General features: G+C 38.7%; 1 protein-coding gene across 1 annotated transcript in view; it reads left to right on the plus strand.

Annotated features, from left to right (window-relative positions):
* The window catches only part of LRRC36 (leucine rich repeat containing 36), a 50,609-nt gene that overhangs the window by 18,449 nt on the left and 11,972 nt on the right, over positions 1–20,188 (plus strand). Inside the window, exons 5-9 of the mRNA XM_007125895.4 lie at positions 921–1,009; positions 11,967–12,094; positions 14,090–14,141; positions 16,007–16,444; positions 19,392–19,681. Coding sequence (XP_007125957.2) covers positions 921–1,009; positions 11,967–12,094; positions 14,090–14,141; positions 16,007–16,444; positions 19,392–19,681 — 997 coding nt within the window. The remainder of the gene's footprint in view (positions 1–920; positions 1,010–11,966; positions 12,095–14,089; positions 14,142–16,006; positions 16,445–19,391; positions 19,682–20,188) is intronic.

A 20,188-nucleotide genomic window follows, 5' to 3' on the forward strand; every position in this document is an offset into this window, starting at 1 on the left:
AAAATTCACCCTGCTGTAGAAAGAAATGGAATATGTCTTAAAAATTATTTGTATATGTACTTTGTAAATTAATTCCTATTTTATATGCATTGGGGTACCTTGTTTACTATAGAAATCCAAAGATGAGTTAATGTATAACTGAATAAACTTACTAGTGAGGCAAATAATTTTCACCACTATATTTCTGTTTAGATACCTTATAGTGACTGCAAAAACAGAGGTAAAATGTTGCTCAAGTGCCCGGTATTAACATTAATACTTTATAAGCTCTCCAACCTTGGGTGAAGGTTTTTTTTTAAAGCCTTTCTGAGTCCCAGGGCCCCCAACCTATAAAATGGTGATAACAGATTAATAGGAGAGCTTTTATGATTGAATGAAATGGTGCGTGTAAAGTGCCTGGCTTATAGTCTAGGCTGTCTGTATTTACTGTATTTCCCAATTTGTACTTCCCAATCTTACTATACTACATCAACCAAGTGCAAACACTTGCCTTTCTTGTCTCTTTTTCAAACTAATGGCTATAGTTGTCTCCATTATAATTCTTGGTAGAAGAACCTTCTTTTCTGTGTCCTAACTATGAGTTTTTTAATACAAAAGAAAATATTATTATTTTATAATATGAAATACTATTCCCTCAATCACCCAGACCTAAGTTTGTGTCAAGAAAACAGAGTAAGTTCTGAACTTTCTGGCTTTCATGCTTTAAAAGCTGATCTATAGTGTCTTTCTCTCTCATTATTCCCAATGAAAATATGACTTTAAAAAAAACAGCTTTAACTGAAATATTTGTGAAAATAATATGTTCTAGAGCATTTGAAAAAAAAAAATCTGATCACCCTGAAATAATGTTTTCTAAATAGCCTTTAATAGTGCTCTCAGAAGCTTCTTTTGAGTTTTAAATAAATTATTCGATGTGGTAGCTCTAGGGAGAAGACAGTGAAAAACTGTGTAGCAAATGAGAGCACTGCATCAAAAGTCAGCACTGATGTTGATAACAGGATTGAAACTGGTAAGTTTTCCCTTTCAGATCACAAAACGATTAAAACATTAGTTGTTTCTGTTTTCATGGCCAATCTTGAGTAGGATGAAGACAAAACAGTTGAGAAATAACACACATTTGAAGAAAGCACAAGATTTACTGGCTTGTATTTTTCCTCTTTTCTTTCACTGCCAGAAGGGCCCTATTTACTGAGTAGGCCTAAGCCAAAACCCATCAAAGTACACAAGCTGTACTCAGAGAGTTCAATTTCACTTACATCACTTTATATCATTAGGCCATTCTGAAAATTGCATTGCCGATCTCCGCAGGATTCATTAACCAGAGACTCAGGACTCATCTGCATCAATGCAGCTCACACCATTAGCCTTCTGGGCTTCTCCACCTTGAACCTTTGCAGCTACAGAATCTCTTGTGTTTGTGCTATATTCTTGGGGATTGTTGCCCGTACACACTATTGGTAATCCAACGTGAATAAAGTGGTTATGCCACATTAATGGTCATGCCACAGGCTAGGAGAAAGCTTTCCACTGGAGAAATTGCATTCAATGTGCCGTTATAGATTAATTTGGTACTCATCAGATGACCTTTTAATTGAGAAAACTTTCTTTTGTATCAAGGCCTCTGTCCCTTTGAAGGGTCTATTGAATTATATATAAACTCTAAAAATTAATCCTTAAAATCTCAACAATAACTAATAGATTGACAATGTAGTTTAGACATTAAGGGTTTTCAGTTTGTAACATACAGTATTTTATTTCCTGACTTCTTATCTATCCATGTAGACATTAATTGACAAGTTATTTTCACAGTATTTCATGGTAAAATAAGCCATAGTGAGGTATGATTTTTATTTTCCCTTCTTGGAAGTCTCAGCACATGTAAGTCATGGACCATGGATTGCTCTACTTCATCTTAAATAGCATTTTTTATATTTCAAAATTGATGAAATTCATTGTAATAATTTTGGAAAATACTGAAAAGCATGAAGAACAATATTTTAATCACTCAGAAGCCTCTCCCCTAAAGAGAATCCCAGTTAATTTGGTATATAGCTTTCTTGTTTTTTTTCTAGGTACAAACATTTATATATCCATTTCCAGAAAGACAAAGATACACTAAACCATAATTTGACTGCCTTTTTTTGTATGAGCTGAGTTAAACTTCATTTATATCATATTACATCATTAGCACACACAGAGTCATTCCATGAATTAAAATGTTTTAAAGTGCACGGTCTTTACTGAGAACAAACTGCTTTACTAGACACAGGACCCATTTCTAAAGGTTCTTGGAAGCTCCAGCTGTTGCTGGATTTTTTTTTAATGTAAAATTTATTTTGCCATGTTGAAACGTTAAAGAGCTTTGCTTTCCCCTGAAAATTATGTTTGTGCTCGATCCCTGGGGAGTGTTGCCTGTAAGCACTGTTGGTAATCCAATATGACTAAAGTGTTTATACCACGTTAATGGTCATGTCACAGCCTAGGAGAAAACTTTCTGAAAAATATTTCCCCCTAGCTCAATTGTTCAAAACAGTGCTTTCTACCAATCATTTAGGATGGCAGGGAAACTCACTGTCATGGATCCTCATCCTAGTCTCCTAACCACAGAATCTTTGACTCTTTCAAAGTTCTCTCTCTCTTTTCCCATACCCCTAAAATAAGCATACCTAGGCTATGCCTTCAGACTCTCTTCTTTCTCTACTCTTTGCCCTATTGATCTCATCTATTTCCACAGCTTGCTTTATTTCCTCCCTGTAGATGACTCTTAAATATGTTGGTCTAGCTTTGACAACTTGTACCAGTTTCTCTGCACCAGTCCCCCATTTCTGTTGACCAACTATTAATATACACTTGGAATCACCACTGAATAATTTTCCAGCCCCTCAAGCTAAACATGATAAAAAACCAAATGAACCCCTTTCCTCCAGCCCTAAACAGCTCTTAGGGTTTCATTAGCGTTACCACCACTTTCCCATTACTGCGGCTCAGAACCAGAGCGGGGTTTGATGCTGCCCCTCCCCTAAAGTCCAGCTGAATGTTCATACCTTAGACTATGATTCACAATTAACAAGCCTTTTCCCTTTCCTAATAGTCTCTTAACAGGCATGCCTAATAGCTATCATTTACTGAGTATAGACTCTGGGCCAGGCCCTGTGTATTATCTCATTTAATCCTCACAACAATCTTGAAGGTGGTTATAATTATCCTTGTTTTACACGTGAGGAAACTGTGGCCCAAAGAGGTGAAATAACTTGCTCTAATTATACAGTAAGTGGTAGAGCTGAGATACAAACTCTAGTCCATCTGTCATCAAAGTCCTCTTAAACATTACACCATGCTGCCTCCCAGTCTCTTCTTTCATTCTCTTAAAACTCAGCTGTGATCATTATACTTGCCTGCTCAAAAACTTGCATGACTCCCACTCATCTACTGAATTAAGAGTCCTTAATCTGACCCACAGGGCTTCTCTAAACGGTGGCTGCAGGTTATCTCTTCAACCTACCCTGAAACCTTATCTCCTGTTTCTCAACTACAGTATCCAATGCTTCAATCAAACCAAACACTCGCTCCTCCTCACATAGTTCTTCCTTTTTCTCTCTTCTGCCCCAGAACTAATGCTGTCCCCTCTGCTTGGAATGCTTGAATCAAAATCCTGATCTTTCTTTGTGACCCTACTCAAAGTCCATTCTTTTTAGTGAAATTTTTTGATTCCTCAACCAAAATTCTTTTCCTTTTTTTGTAAACTCACATAATTTATCTTCCAGAACATATATTCTGGAAATAGAAAATGCAGCCATTCCCTGAATCACTTGCAACATAATTAGGGTAATGAGACAAACATGAAAGAGCTAAGTAACACAATTTCAGGCAGTGCATATGAAAACGTCAAATGAATGATACAGATCAGTATTCCTCAAACTCAGGGTTGTGGACTCCTAGTCCAGGGATATATCTTAGAGGTCCATAGGCAGTGTGAGACCCTTTAATTTTGTGCTTTTGTTTGATGCAGTTATGAAAAATATTTAAAAGATGTAAAAGCAAAAATACTCTTTTGCAGTATTAGTCTGCTATTTAAAAAATAGAATATTTCTTAGAACAGCTTTAGATTCACAGCAAAACTGAACAGAAGTACAGAGTTCCCATATACCTCCTGCCTCCACACATGCAAGGCCTCCCCCACTACCAACATCAGGCATCAGAGTGGTGCTTTTGTTAGAATTGATGAATCTACAGTGACACATCATCACCCAAAGTCCTTAGTTTACTTTAGGGTTCATTCTTGGTGTTGTACATTCTATGGATTTGGCAAATGTATAATAACATGTATCTGCCATTTTTGTATCACACAGAATAGTTTCACTGCCGTATACTCTGTGCTCACCTAGCTATCCCTTTCTCCCCTTCTGACCCCTGGCAACCACTGATCTTTTTACCATCTCCATATATATATATTTTAATAGGTTTATTTATTTTTGGCTGCATTGGGTCTTTGTTTCTGCTCACAGCCTTTCTCTAGTTGCAGCGAGTGGGGGCTACTCTTCATTGCGGTGTGTGGGCTTCTTGTTGTGGTGGCTTCTCTTGTTGCAGAGCACGGGCTCTAGAGTGCAGGCTCAGTTAGTTGTGGCACATTTTGTTTATCCATTCATTTGTTGATGGACACTTGGGTTGCTCCCCTGTTTTAGCTATTGTGAATAATGCTGCTATGAACATGGGTATACAAATATCTCTCAAGACCCTGCTTTCACTTCTTTGGGGTTTGCACCCAAAAGTGAAATTACTAGATCATATAGTAATTTTATTTTTAATTTTTTTTAGGAACTGCCATACTGTTGTCCATAGCAGCTGTACCATTTTATATTCCCACCAACAATGCACAAGAGTTCTGATTTCTCTACATCCTTCCCAACGTTTGTTATTTTCTGTTTTTTTGATAGTAGCCATCCTAATGGGTGTGAGGTGGTATCTTGTATTTTTAAATTTGTATTTCCCTAATGATCAGTGATGTTGAGTATTTTTTTGTGTGCTTATTGGCCATTTGTATATCTTCGTTTGGAGAAATGTCTATTCAGGTCCTTTGCTATTGAATCAGGTTGCTTGTTTTTTTGTTGCTGAGTGTTAGCAGTTCTCTATATATTCTAGCTATTAATCCCTTATCAGATATATGATTTGCAAATATTTTCTCCCATTCTGTGGGTTGCCTTGTTACTCTGTGGATATTGTTTTTAGAGGCACAAAATTTTTAAGTTTTAAAAATAAATTTATTAATTTAATTTAATTTTGGCTGTGTTGGGTCTTTGTTGCTGCGTGCGGGCTTTCTCTAGTTGCTGCGAGCAGGGGCTACTCTTCGTAGCAGTGCGCGGGCTTCTCATTGCGGTGGCTTCTCTTGTTGCGGAGCACGGGCTCTAGGCACGCGGGCTTCAGTAGTTGTGGCACGTGGGCTCCGTAGTTGTGGCTTGTGGGCTCTAGAGCGCAGGCTCAGCAGTTGTGACGCACAGGCTTAGTTGCTCCGTGGCATATAGGATCTTCCTGGACCAGGGCTCGAACCCGTGTCCCCCGCATTGGCAGGCGGATTCTTAACCACTGTGCCACCAGGGAAGCCCCTTAATTTTTCATGATGTTCAATTTGTCTATTTTTTCTTTTGTTGCTTTGCTTTTGGTGTCACATTGCCAAATCCAGTGTCATGAAGCATTTTTCCTATGTTTTCTTCTAAGAGTTTTATAGTTTAAGGTGTTACATTTAGGTCTTTGTCCATTCTGAGTTAATTTTTGTGTATGTGTTAGGTAAGGGTCCAGCTTCATTCTTTTGCATGAGGAATGAGGGATGGGTAGCTGCTACTTTGCTAAGAACTGAAATTAAGCAAAATTAACCCTAATTTACTTTCCACTTCTTCCCCCAGAAGTTGCAAGTCTTCAATAGACTCCAGAATTCCAAAATAGTTACGACAGAATTCTGCCAGTGCAGTTGTTGCCTAGGTGGAAGACAGATGCAAGATGCTTCTTACTCTGCCATCTTCCCCTGTCTCCACAGTTTTGCCTTTTCCAGAATGTCATATAGTTGGAATCGTACAGTACGTAGCCTTTTCAGATTGGCTTCATCTACTTAGTAATATGCATTGAAGTTTCCTCCGTATTTTTTCATGTCTTGGCAGCTACTTTCTTTTTAGTGCTTAATAATGTTCCATTATTATTATCTGGAATATTTGTTTATCCATTCATCTACTGAAGAACATTTTTTTTTTTTTTTTTTTTTGTGGTACGCGGGCCTCTCACTGTTGTGGTCTCTCCTGTTGCGGAGCACAGGCTCCGGACGCACAGGCTCAGTGACCATGGCTCACGGGCCCAGCCACTCTGCGGCATGTGGGATCTTCCCGGACCGGGGCGCGAACCTGTGTCCCCTGCATCGGCAGGTGGATTCTCAACCACTGCGCCACGAGGGAAGCCCCATGAAGAACATCTTGATTGTTCCCAGGTTTTGGCAATTATGAAAAAAGCTGCTATAGACATCTATTTGCAGGTGTTTGTATGGACATAAGCTTTCAACTCCTTTGGGTAAATACCAAGTGTTTAGTTTTGTAAGAAACTGCCAAACTGTCACCCAATATAATCTGCTTTTTAAAATATCTTTTTATACACTGAGTTTCTTAAATTGAAGTTTCTCCAACTGGATTCATATTCTCAGAGTTTATGAGGATGTTGAGTTTGAGAAACACTAATGTAGATGGGCATATGCTATAGAGGCTCAGCGTGTGCCAGGAGCAAATGAGGAAAGGTTTTGTGGAAGGTAGAAGTTCATTTCTCCCTCATATAGAAATCCAGATGTTGGCAGTCTAGGGATGTTATTGGGGGTTCTAAGAGGTGAATAAAGGATATAGTGGAGGACAACTGGCAATCTCTGACACAACGGATGTGAGAGCAATTCAGCGAACAAGTGTATATCTACTGGAAAATCCTGTGTTAGAGGCTAGGCGCATTAGGAAATGACACAACAGTGTCAGATCTTCAGATACTCCCACACCAGAGAGATTTATCATAGCTATTAGGTTACAAGTCAGGCTGAGACATGAGTTCGACTGTGATAGAGATAAAGAACTATGGGGGAGAGGCACTAGCAGTTAGTACTGACTGGGGACCTGGGAAAAGACTTCCAAAAAGGAAACATTTAGGTTGGGTATTCAAATAGAATTCACTGGGCATAGTTGGGCGTTCAGTGCATAGAGAAGTAGAAAAAACAGGTGTGACAGATTAGGAAATTGACTTAGCTTGTGACTGGAGCTAAAGTGCTTGACTAAAACCAAGTTGCAAAGGGCCTCTTGACTAAACATTTTCATATTATTCTCTTGAAAATGGGTAGCAAAGGTGTTTTAGGTGGTAAGCATGATTAAATGTGTGACAGAGAGATAACTCTAAATTGGAACAGTAGTCCCAATGGGAGATAATAAGGACATGTCCTGACATAGGGCAATAATAGCAGTGTGAATGCAAATGAGGAGGTACAGATTGATTAAATCCTTGAGGATATGAAAAGAAAACTTGGAGATAAAACATTAAGTGTTTTACCTGCAGTGTTTTGCTAGGAAGTCCAAACTTCAAAGAGTTGAATTTTGAATGAAATACATATCAGGTATTTAAGGGGGAAAAACACAAGGTTACTTAGGCAGTCTGTTCATGGTGGGAAAAAACTATAATTTCCTTTCATTATTATCATATCTACAATGGCTATCATATATTAATATAGATTATATACACTATAATATATATCATAATTTATATATACTAATAATATATGATAATATATATCATATATATGATTTCAAAAGTCGGGGATTAAGTTGTCCTCAATGGGGATAAGCAATTTAAAAGAAGTGGCAAATCTTCATTTATTTTGGGTTTTTTTGTTTTGTTTTGTTTTAAATATTTATTTATTTATCTGGCCGCACTGGGTCTTAGTTGCAGCACGCAGGATCTTCGTTGCCTTGTGCGGGATCTTTAGTTGTGGCATGCGGACTCTTAGTTGCAGCATGGGGATCTAGTTCCCTGACCAGGGATCAAACCTGGGGCCCCTGCATTGGGAGTGTGGAGTCTTAACCACTGGACCACCAGGGAAGTCCCCTTCATTTATTTTGGAGACTAGTGCTAGACCCATTATTTCTGCTCTCAAAATTTTATCTCAGTGGAATCTAGGGTACAAGATGTTTATTAGAGATCAATATCGAAAGGAAGGGGAGGAAGGAGAGTTAAGCAGAGGGACAGCTCTAGAGCAAGGACTGCCCCTGGGCCCCATTTGGTCACTGCATGTGGACTGCCTCTGGAAGGGCATGACATCAGGAGGTAGTTCTCTGTAGCTGAGACACACTCTGAGGAGTAAATCAAGTCCTCCTTGAAAGGGATCTGGGTAGTGCATCTCAGTTTCTACCTCAGATGGGTTGCAAGGTTTTTTGGCCAAATGTGTGAAGCAAGGCCTCATCCATCTAAGATTACTGGTAATTGAAGTAGCCAACTATTAGTTCTTTGCCACCAGCATCAGCATTATAAAGCCATTTCTCTGTCATTAAAAATATAAAACAATTTTCAGTGGTAAAAAGATAATGAATTATGGTCCTATCACATTGGTTATATGGGTATAAAAACCTGGGCTGGACAACAATGTCATAAATACCTTTGCTTTTGGAATTAAGTGTTGGATATATTTTACATCTGAAGAAAAATAAGAAAATAAATTGAAGGCTAAGACAAGAAAAACATTATCTCAGAATGCAAATTGTTTCTTTTTCCTGATTTTTCCTGACTGTGGTACATGACATGCTTAGTCATAATGTAGCAGAGCAAGGTGTCAGTGTATCTTTTTCAGGAGTGAGCCTATATCTTGAATATGACATCAAAAGTGTAACAACCAAAGAAAAAATAGATGAGTCACACTTTATAAAAATTTAAAACTTTTGTGCTTCAAAGGACACTATCAAGAAAGTAAAAAAAGCTGGGGAATTCCCTGGCAGTCCAGTGGTTAGGACTTCGTGCTTCCACTGGAGGGAGCATGGGTTCCATCCCTGGTTGGGGAACTTACAAGATCCCTCATTTCGTGTGGTGTGGCCAAAATAATAATAATAATAATAAATTAATTAAAAAACCAAAGAAAGTAAAAAAGCAACCCACAGAATGGGAGACAATATTTGCAAATCATATATCTGACAAGGGTCTAGTATCCATTCTATACAAAAAGCTCTTACAAATCAATAACAAAAAGACAAACAACCCAATTAGAAAATGGGCAAATGATTGAATAGACATTTCTCTAAAGAAGTTATGCAACTAGCCAACAAGCACATGAAAGATGTTCAACGTCACTAGCCATCAGGGAAATGCAAATCAAAACCACAAGGAAGATACCATTTCACACCCACTAGGATGGCTAGAATCAAAAGGACAGATAACAAGTGACAGCAAAGATATGGAGAAATTGGAACCCTCATACATTTCTGGTGGGAAAGGAAAATGGTATAGCTTCTTTGGAAAACAATTTAGAAGTTCCTCAAAAAGTTACAATTACCATTTGACCCAGCAATTTCACTCCTAGATATATACCCAAGAGAAATGAAAACATATGTCCACACAAAGACTTGTACAGGAATGAAATCAGCATTATCCGTAATAGCCGAAAAGTCTATCAACTGATGAATGGAGAAACAAAATAATGGCATATCCATATAAGGCATATTTTTCAGCCTAAAAAGGATTGAAGTACTGATACATGCTACAATGTTTATCTTGAAAGCATCATGCTACTTGACAGAAACCAGATACAAAAGGTCAAACATATTATTCCATCTACATGAAATGTCCAGAATAAGCAAATCCTATTTGATGTTTGCTAGGGGCTGGTGGGGAGGAGAGAATTGAGAATGACAGTTAATTTGGTTTGTTTTGGGGTGATGAAAGTGAAGGTGGTGATGGTTGTACAACTTTGTGAATACAATAAAAATCACTGAATTGTATACTGTAAAAGGGTGACTTATATGGCATGTACATTATATCTCAATTAAAATAAAGATTCCCCCCACCAACAAAAGTGATTCTATAGAATTTGATAATTGATTGACATTTGAGATGAGAGAGAGAACATCAAAGAACAAGTTTCTATCTTGAGGAACTGGGTGAATAGGAATGCCAGTATTAAGATGAGGGTTAGAGATGGAGGTGGAGACCATCAGCAGAAGTAAGCCTGGAAGTGAAGATTATGAGTTCGATTTAGAAAATAATTGGGAATTCTCTGGTGGTCCAGTGGTTAGGACTCAGCACTTTCACTGCTGGGCCCGGATTCAATCCCTGGTCAGGGAATTAAGATCCCACAAGATGTGCGGTGTGGCCAAAAAAAAAGAAAATACTGACTTTTTAGTTGTCTATAGGGTACTCTTTGGGGGGCAGTTCAAAAAACTTAAGTCTGGACATGAAACGACAGATCAGAGTTAAGAGATTTAGATTTAGGGTCATCCAGATTTGGGAGATAGCTGACACCAAAGAGAAGGTATGATAGCATTCAGCAAAGAGTTTGGACCTTGGGGGATTTGTTTGAACCAACAGGTAGGTTGAAAGAAAAAGAACCTGTGAATCTAAAAAAGAGTATTAGCAGGGTAGAAGAAAAACCAGGATGGAGCAGGGTCTTGGACACCTGGAAAGTTTGTGTTGTTCTGTAGGAAAGGGGTAAGAGGAGCCTTGAACCCAAAGTCACAGCTTACTAACCATTCTAATTTTCTACTAAGAATCAGGTTAAAATCAGCAATTTCTGCTTCACCTTGTTTTTTTTTTTTTTTTTCCTGTGTTGCTACTGCAAAGGAACCACAGAACATAAACTTTGACAGCTTATGTCACTTTGAGAAATACAGTTCTGTCAAGTACAAGGGTGGAAGAACATCTTGTATTGAAGTAGTAGGACATTTCATTCCCAAAAGGCAACTCAGAAATAAGAAGCATTTTAGAGCTCCAAATGGACTGAAGGGCCGGATTTTCAAAAGGCTGGCTTTATTCTCACTCTGTATTCTCAGTTGCCCTGCCTTATAGTAGCTTTCTGTTGCCAGAGCCTGAACATGGGAACTAGCAGAAGAGTGCACTGTTTGACTAAGGCCCAAATTTTGGAAACTATCTTAATTCTTATACAATCCTACTAGAGAAAAAAACCTCCCTAAACAAAAACCTCTTATTTTCATCCATGGGTCCCCCAGAAGACCCCAAATCCCAGAATTCTGCAATTAATAAGTATTGATCAAGGATATGCAAAAATTTTTGTACAAGTGTTACAATCTAATAGAAATCCTAACTAACTCTTTTTGAGGTGGCCAGGATAGGATACAGTTTTTGTTTTTCCTTTCTATTTTTAAAGTTGTTTCTCTAATGATAGGCAAAAATACTGGGAAACCTAAGGATTTGGCATTCATTTCTATGAAATAGGTCCTGATTAGTCTTTTTCTTTGAACAAATTAGGAAATCAAGGCAGAAAGAAGCTGGTTTGAAATGATGAAGCTGATTTAAAATGACGAATCACTGCAGACTGTTGATTAAAGCCCTGCAGATGCCTGATGTCAGGAGTCTACTTCCAGCCATCTCCCCCTGTAGCTGGAGATTGCTGAATTAGTGTCAAAGTTTATTATATATTCACTTCAGAAGTATGCAAAATATTTGCCTTCTTCTTAATTTCTCTTGAGCATTTCATAATTTATGAAGCCATTTCATATCCATTGTCTTGTTTTAACCTCACCTCAACTCTAAGAGATAGGAAATTTAGATTTTATCATCACTGTTTACAAGTGGAGAGATTGAGAGAGGTTAAGCAGTTTGTCCAAGTTCACATGGTCTCCAAGTAGTGGCACCAGAACTAACTCTCAATCTTGTAACTTCTCTTCTAGTATCTTTCCATATGACATGTTGCCTTTAAAGTCTGGTCAGTGCTTCATTGTATGCCTTTTCTTTTGACACAGGCTCAAACAAAGGACTTTTTATTCCCTTCCCTAACTGGGAAATAAAGGATTCCCCAACAAGTACTTCTGTAACCCAGGGCAATGGTATACCAGATCAGAAATTAGACACTTTGCCACTGGGGACACAGGTAATGTACTCACTTTCCTGCTGATCTGTTGACTAGTCAATGATTAATGCTAATAATCCAGTGGACTCTCAATTATTGTGAAGGTCTAAGAGGACTTTTTAAAATTAATTTTTATTGGAGTATAGTTGATTTACAATGTTGTGTTAGTTTCTGCTGTACAGCAAAGTGAATCAGTTATACATATACATATATCCACTCTTTTTTATATTCTTTTCCTGTATAGGTCATTACAGAGTATTGAGTAGAGTTCCCTGTGCTATCCAGCAGGTTCATATTAGTTATCTGTTTTATGTATAGTAGTGTGTATATGTCAATCCCAATCTCCCAATTTATCCCTCTCGCCTTCCCCCTTGGTAACCATTAAGTTTGTTTTCTGCATCTGTGACTCTAGTTCTGTTTTGTAAATAAGTTCATTTGTATCATTTTTTAAGACTCCACATATAAGCTATATATGATATTGTCTTTCTCTGTCTGACTTAAGAGGACTTTTTTGATGAAGGCATTTTAGACACTTTAAAAGGAAACACAAGACAGGATGCAAAGGGCCTTCTCCATTAATTTCAATCTCCCCTTTCCCTCTCCCCCAGTACCTGATCAAATGTAGTATATTTATACATATAACTTAAGCACATTTTATGCCAGGCATTTTGGCACTCAAACAGGGATACAACTGTTACAGGTTTTGTCTGGTTTTCAGTTTTCTTCTCTCTACCCAATGTCCCCATTTCCTGTTACCTGGCTTCTTTTCATTTTCTACCTCTGCCTTTTAATTACTGGATCTTAACATCTCAGGGGTGGCTCTCCCAACACTGCCTCTTCATTGAAACATAAAAAAAGAAAAGTTAAGGGGTAAAGATGGCATAGAAGTTGTGGGCAATGAAGAGGTAGAGATCATGCAAGATGAGGGAAGAATTAAAAGTAAGTTTTTAGGGAAAAAAATTGGTGGGAGTCCATTACTTATTTATATGAATGAATATGATGCAGGAAGCAGAATTGACGACTTCATATTCAACTTCTCCTTTTGTATGCATTTTTATTGATTAATTATGAGCAATAAGTTTGCTAAAAATAGCCAGAAGGAGAAAGAAGAGAAGGAAAGACTCTGATTAATCCACAATTTGGATAATCAACACTGTACAAAGAAAAAGATAATAAGATTTCAGGTTGATTTTATAATACCTTCATTTTATAAAAAGACAGATTAACATTTAGTTGGTTTCTTTGTTTTTGGAGATTCTACTTGGGTAATTTAGAAACTATTTCAATTACCATTTTAAAAAAATTTGGTATTCTTTTAAAGGAAATGGAGACAAAGTATACTGTAATCTACAATTAACATTAAATAGCACTTTTTAGATTTAAAAAACTTTGAAATTACTTCTTGAAGTGCTAGAGAAAAGGAAATTGAATAGCCTGCTATATGTCCTCTTAGTTTAAGAAATAGGAAGTAGGATTTCTTTCTCTGTATAACTACCAAAAAGATGCTGAATACTTGAAGATGATTTTGTAAAAAGCAAACTCTAGAAAGCTTTCTACTTTGTATCAATCCTTGCTTAATTATGCCTTAGATTAATTTTCAGCCTATTAAAAAGTCTCAGTAGCTCCTATGGTTGATACTCAGCTTTACTAGAGGTAAAATAAGTATGGGAGTTCTTCAAGCAGAAATAAGTTGGAAAAGGTGGTACCATCTAACTTCTATGCTGAGTTATCTAAAGCAGTGAAAATACAATATTTCACTGCTTGGTATGTCCTTTACCATCTAAGGATATTTTGTCTTTTCAAGGCAAAAGACAAAAGCAACTCTAGAATCTCTTTGTATTGTGACTATTTTAAAATAAGCTTAAATATGGACTTTGCTTGAAGATCTTTTTCCCTAGTTTGCAAGGATGGACTTGCTTACTAATAGGAAAGTATTCTGAACCTCCCTGTTGTAGTTAAACTCATGTCTGAATGCCCATTGACTCCCTTCTCCTAAACTTACAAACTTTTTTTTAGATGCAGGAAGTGGCAAGAAGGGAGATGCCAAGTGAGAATCACCAGGAAGATGGTAAATATTTTGCTTACAGTATTTTTCTCCACACTAGTCAGAGAAATCTAGGTGTGATGGGATTTGGGAGAAGATGGAGATGTCTCAGTCCTGGGAGACTACGTGATGAATTCTTTTCTGCTTTCATAAGGGGCTGCCCTGGATGCTTAGTGACCTGTGAGGTCTTTCATGTTGAAGAGTGGATATTCTGACTTCCTTTGTTCTTGACTTTTTGTATTGGCTGACTATTCCTTGTTTCTTTTACCTTTCTTGCCTTCTTTTGGATTTATTATGTTTTTATTCATCCATTTTTTTCTTTCTGCCAGTTTACAAGTTACACGCTGTTTCTATACTTTTGGTATTATTCCCAAAACTATAATATGTGTCCTTAACTTATTCAACTTTAAAATTAATCAATATCTTAACTCTTCTCTTGGATAATTCAAAGACCTTAAAGTAATTTACTCCTTTTAATCCCTCCTGATTTATGTATTATTATTATAGATTTTAATTCTCTATATTTTTAAAACTCACAAGATACTATTTTTATAAAGTCATTGTTCATTTAAATTTATCCATGTATTTACCACTTTGTTTGCTCTTTTTTTTTTTTTTTTTTTTTGGCTGCACCACTCAGCATGTGGGATCTTAGTTCCCTGACCAGGGATCAAACACGCACCCCCTGTATTGGAAGCATGGATTCTAAACCACTGGACCGCCAGGGCAGTCCCTTTACTTCTCTTTTTTTTAATCCCAGACTTCCCTTCTGAGATAATTTTCCTCTAGCTTATAGTACATCTTTTAGAATTTTCTTTAGTGTGGGTCTACTGGTGATGAATTCTTTCCGTTTTTGTCTGAAAATGCCCCAATTTCACTATCATTCTTAAAGGGTATTTTGGCTGGGTATAAGTTTCTTTTTTAAAATTTTATTTTATTACTTTTGGCTGTGTTGGGTCTTCATTTCTGTGAGAGGGCTTTCTCTAGTTGCGGCGAGCGGGGGCCCCTCTTCATCGCGGTGCGCGGGCCTCTCACTATCGCGGCCTCTCTTGCTGCGGAGCACAGGCTCCAGACGCGCAGGCTCAGTAGTTGTGGCTCACGGGCCTAGTTGCTCCGCGGCACGCGGGATCCTCCCAGACAGGGGCACAAATCCGTGTCCCTTGCATCGGCAGGCGGACTCTCAACCACTGCGCCACCAGGGAAGCCCTGGTTCCACTTTTTTAAAGTTAATGTGACTAACTCAGGAAGGCCTTCAAGCGTATGAATCTCTGAAAGCCCCAAGGAGCACAAAGACTTCTCTTTTTGTCTGATGCTCTACTTGCCCTACTCTGAGGCTTTTTGGAGATGACGGATACACCTGTCTGAGAGAAATACTTTATAGCTGGATTAGGGATTTTCATAGGTTTTGCATATCCTGCCATTTAATTGGCTTAGGATAGTGGTTCCCAATGTGTGAACCTAGATCCTCTGGGTAGAGGTTGGGGGTAGGAGTGAGTTTAGCTTTATTGCGAGGAGTCTATGAAATCATAGACCTACCAACTATTGTCTGAATACCTAAGATCACAACTTTTGTCATGTGGGAGTGCACCAAAATAGCAGAAATCGTATGTAGAAAACTCTGACACTACAGTTTTAGAAGGAAATTCCTACAGGATTAGGTTGACATGAAATTTGTTTCCAGAATGTTACAGATTCTTTACTGTCTACACAATGTCCAACATGTTTTGTTTTTCCATGTAGGAAAACATGGAATTTAATTTATAAAAATTATAAACCATCTCTTCCTGAGAACTTTTTTTTGGTAGACAGAGGTATATCCAGTGAACAGGGATACCCTAAGAAGAATTCTCATTGTCTTTTGTTTTTTTTTCCCCCTTGGTGATGGTTAGAATTCAGACGCTACTCGCCTCATCAATCCACAGGTCGAACCCCAGAGAAGATGGCTAGAGAAGGGTACCGAATATCTTTTTTGGACAAGTCTTCAGGTTCTTCTCCAGAAAAGGATTTGATACCAAAACCTGATACTTATCAGCTTACCCATGACGCCTCATTGGGTAAACGCCTGGATGTGGGTGATTCTAGACAGATTCATCCCTATCAGTTACCTTCAGGTGCTGGTCTAGAAAATTGTGATAGTCATTATTCTCAAAATCCATCCCTGCATGGAAGTCTTGGTAAAAGGCCTCAGAGAAGCAGGAACTACCAAGAATATAGCACAAAACCTTCAAATAACATGAAGGCCACCACATCCCCTTCCTGCGGAGACTTACTGACTTCTCTGTCAAACCCTGACTCCAGCACTGGAAGGCTTTTGAAGCTTAGTTCAGGTAATAGCTTCCTGTTAGTTTATAGACCTCTTTCATAGGCATGAAGATTGAAGTATAACTGGAAATTTTGGAATTAATATTTCTTAGATTGGGGAATTCCCTGGCTGTCCAGTGGTTAGGACTCTGTGCTTTCACTGCCTAGGGCACGGGTTCAATCCCTGTTTGGGGAACTAAGATCCTGCAAGCTGAAAATAAATAAATAAAGTCACCAGTGGTCCATAGAGCCTTGAGAAATCTGCAGGGTATGAGTTTAACATGATAGATATATTAGAGAAAATTTATAGAAATGCAGACTTCATAGCTATATGTTATTTTAGTTAAATATTGATAGCATCCTGGGATATATTTCTAGTTACATCTAGTCTTCTCTGGCCACAATCAATTCTATTCTGAGTTGCTTTTTCAGAAAAAGCTAGTTTAAGGGTAAGAGACCACTCTTTAGTTATTTATTTATGCAACAAAATGTATTGAATCCCTACTATGTGCCAGATACTATTCTATCTCTGCAGATAAAGTAGCAAACAAAAATAAAATTCCATGTATATTTTGCCATAATAAAAAAGGTCCATACTTTCATGAAATTTCTATTTTAAAGAGGGTAAGACAGATGATAAACAAGTTATAAATATATGTCAGGTTATGATAAGTGTTGTGAAGGAAAGTAACATAAGGGTATTAGAGAGTAATGTGGAGGAGGTGATGTTTTAGATAGAATGGTCAGGGTAAGCTTCTCAGGTGAGATATCATAAAAGTAGAGACTTGAATGAAATGAGAGTGTGAGCCATGTGGATAACTGGGGGGAGAAATTTTAAACAGTGGAAATAGTAAGTGCAAAGTTCCTGAGCCTGGAACATGCTTGGCATGTTCAAGGAACAATGAGGAGGCCAGGGCTGCTGCTGCAGAGTGAGCTAGGTAAAGAGTATAGATGAAGTCAGATAGCCAGACATTTATTCTGGGTGAGATCAGAAGCTGTTGGAGAGTTTGTAGCAGAGGAGTGACATGATCTAACTTAAGAATTGCTCTGGCTGCTGAGTTGAGAATAGACAATGGGGAGCAAGGATAGAAGTTTTTAAAATTAACAGATTAGAATCTGGATAAGAGATGATGGTAGCTTGAACTAGAAAGATAGCAGTGTAGGTGGTGAGAAATAGATTCTGAATATGTTCTGAAGATAACACTCCATGATTTGTTGGTGGATTGAGGATGAAGTGTGAGAGAAAGAAGGTCAAAGATAACTCCCAGGTTTCAAGTCTGAATAACTGGGAGAATGGAGTTACCATTTTACTCAGATGGAAAAGAGTATGAGGAACAGGTTTTAGGATGGATACCAAGAGTTGGTCTTAGTCAGCTTAAGTCTGAGGTGCCTATTAAAACTTCTCAGAGATGCCAATTTGATAAGTAGACATATTAGTCTGGAGTTCAGGGAAGAAGGTGGGGCTGGGAATTAAGTGTGTGGATGGCATTAAAACAGACTAGATGAGATCTCCCCAAGGGAGTGAATATAGATAGAAAAGATATCTGAGGACTAATCTGAGTCCTCCAACAATTAGAAATCTCGTAGGTAAAGAGAAACCATCATGGAGAGCAAGAAAGAGGCAGCTACTAAGGTAGGAGAAAAAAAAAAAAAGCCAAGAGGCAGTGATATCCTGGAAGCCAAGTGAAGAATATGTTTCAAGAAGGAGGGAGTGATAAATACAGTGTCAGATGCCCTTAACAGATGTCTTTAACACTTCTGGGACTGAGAAATGATCATGGTATTTGGCAACGCATTAGTGAGCAGCTTCAGGAGATGCGTTGTTAATAAAAGCCTTGTTGAGGTGAGTTCAAGAGAGAATCAAAGGAGAAGCGGTAGAGTTACCGAATATATATGACCCCTTCAAGGAGTTTTGCAGTGAAGGGGAGCAAAGACATGGAAATGTAGCTGGAAGGGGGATGGAATCAAGGAGATCATGGTCGAAATGATCCAGTAGAGGGAAAATTGATGATGCAGGAGAGAAAAGGGACAATTACAAGAAATAAATTGGGGAGTGGTCAAGAGGAGATGGAATCCAGTCCACCAGGGGAGAGGTTGGCCTTGGATAGAAGCACAAACAGTTCATCTATTACAAGAAGGAAGCGAGGGAATTTAAAGACACAAATACAGGTGGAATTGGTAGATTTAGTGGTTAGATCACATAGATGTTTTCTTTGATTGCCTCTCTTTTGCTCAGAGAAGTAAAGAGATCAGCAACTGAGAGTGAAGAGGGGGGAGAAGGTGTTGGAAGTTTGAGGAGAAGAGAGATGTGAAATAGTGATCTCAAAGAATAGAAGAGTAGGACTTCCCTGGTGGTCCAGTGGCTAAGACTCCTCACTCCCAATGCACGGGGCCCAGGTTTGATCCCTGGTCAAGGAACTAGATCCCACATGCCGCAACTAAAGATCCTGCATGCTGCAACTAAGACCCAGCGCAGCCAAATAAATAAATAAATAAACATTTTTAAAAATGGGAAAAGAATTTGAAAAAGAGTAGATACATGTATATGTAAAACTGAATCACTTTGCTGTACACCTGAAACCAGTACAACATTGTTAATCAACTATACTCCAATATAAAATAAAAATTAAAAAAAAAGAATAGAAGAGTAAATTGATTCGAGTAATGTATTAGGATAGCGGGGCCCAGTTAAGATAGTGGTTATGCATTTAAAGTGAAGATGTTGGAAAGAGATATATGTTGTTCTCCAGTCACTTCCCACTGCTCTGTTGTAGGCTTGGAGTATGTGCACAGTTGGATTTAACCAGAGTTGGGGTTTTGTCAGGTGGAGGGAGAGAGAAAGGGTCCAGAAAGTTGAGGGTATATACTAGGGAGAGATCATTATGACCCTTGGACTCCAGACAGGGTAAGGATGGAAGTAAGACATGAGAGAGTTGAAGAGCAGGTTCATCTCCTGGCCTGTTTCCTTCACAGATCTGTATGCCACAACCCATTTCAACAGCGACCCTGCTCTGCTGGTGAATGTGGAGCAAAAATTATCCACCAGCCTCGGCAATTTAACACTAGCACATGGTTCTTTCCCAAACAACACCATCCTGGGAGACTCTCTGAGGACACTGCTGTTGCCTACTGGGACTTCAGAAAACAGAGAGAGTTTGACCAAGGGGTCATTAAGCCCATCGAGAAGAGGATTCAAACGGAAAGAAAATATCGTTGACACCCTGAATCCAAAACATGGTTTCAGAGATGCTACAGGCAGCAAGGCAAGTGTTGGCTTGTTTGTGCTTGTGCAAAAGCACTTCAGGTCCAAGAGCAGAATGGGGTTCTGTTTTGGTGGTGGTGGTTCGGATGAAAAGTGGTAGAAATTCGAAGGGATTTTCAGAGGCCGGTGGGTAATACTGCCAGGCCAAAGCCTGTGATTCTTTTGCCCTTGGGAAAGTCATTCCCCTTCTGCAGCATTTCCTCATTTCTGTCACAGGGAGCAGGGTCCCTAATCTACTTCTAGAGCATAAACATGGTGGAGAAGTACTTTGATAATAAGAAATGGTGGACAGGGCTTCCCTGGTGGCGCAGTGGTTGAGAGTCCACCTTCCAATGCAGGAGACACGGGTTCGTGCCCCGGTCTGGGAGGATCCCACATGCCGCGGAGCGGCTGGGCCCGTGAGCCATGGCCGCTGAGCCTGTGCGTCCGGAGCCTGTGCTCTGCAAAGGGAGAGGCCGCAGCAGTGAGAGGCCCATGTACAGCCAAAAAACCACCCCCCCCAAAAAAA

This window comes from Physeter macrocephalus, chromosome 17 (genome assembly GCF_002837175.3).
Source record: "Physeter macrocephalus isolate SW-GA chromosome 17, ASM283717v5, whole genome shotgun sequence".
Lineage (NCBI taxonomy): Eukaryota > Metazoa > Chordata > Mammalia > Artiodactyla > Physeteridae > Physeter > Physeter macrocephalus.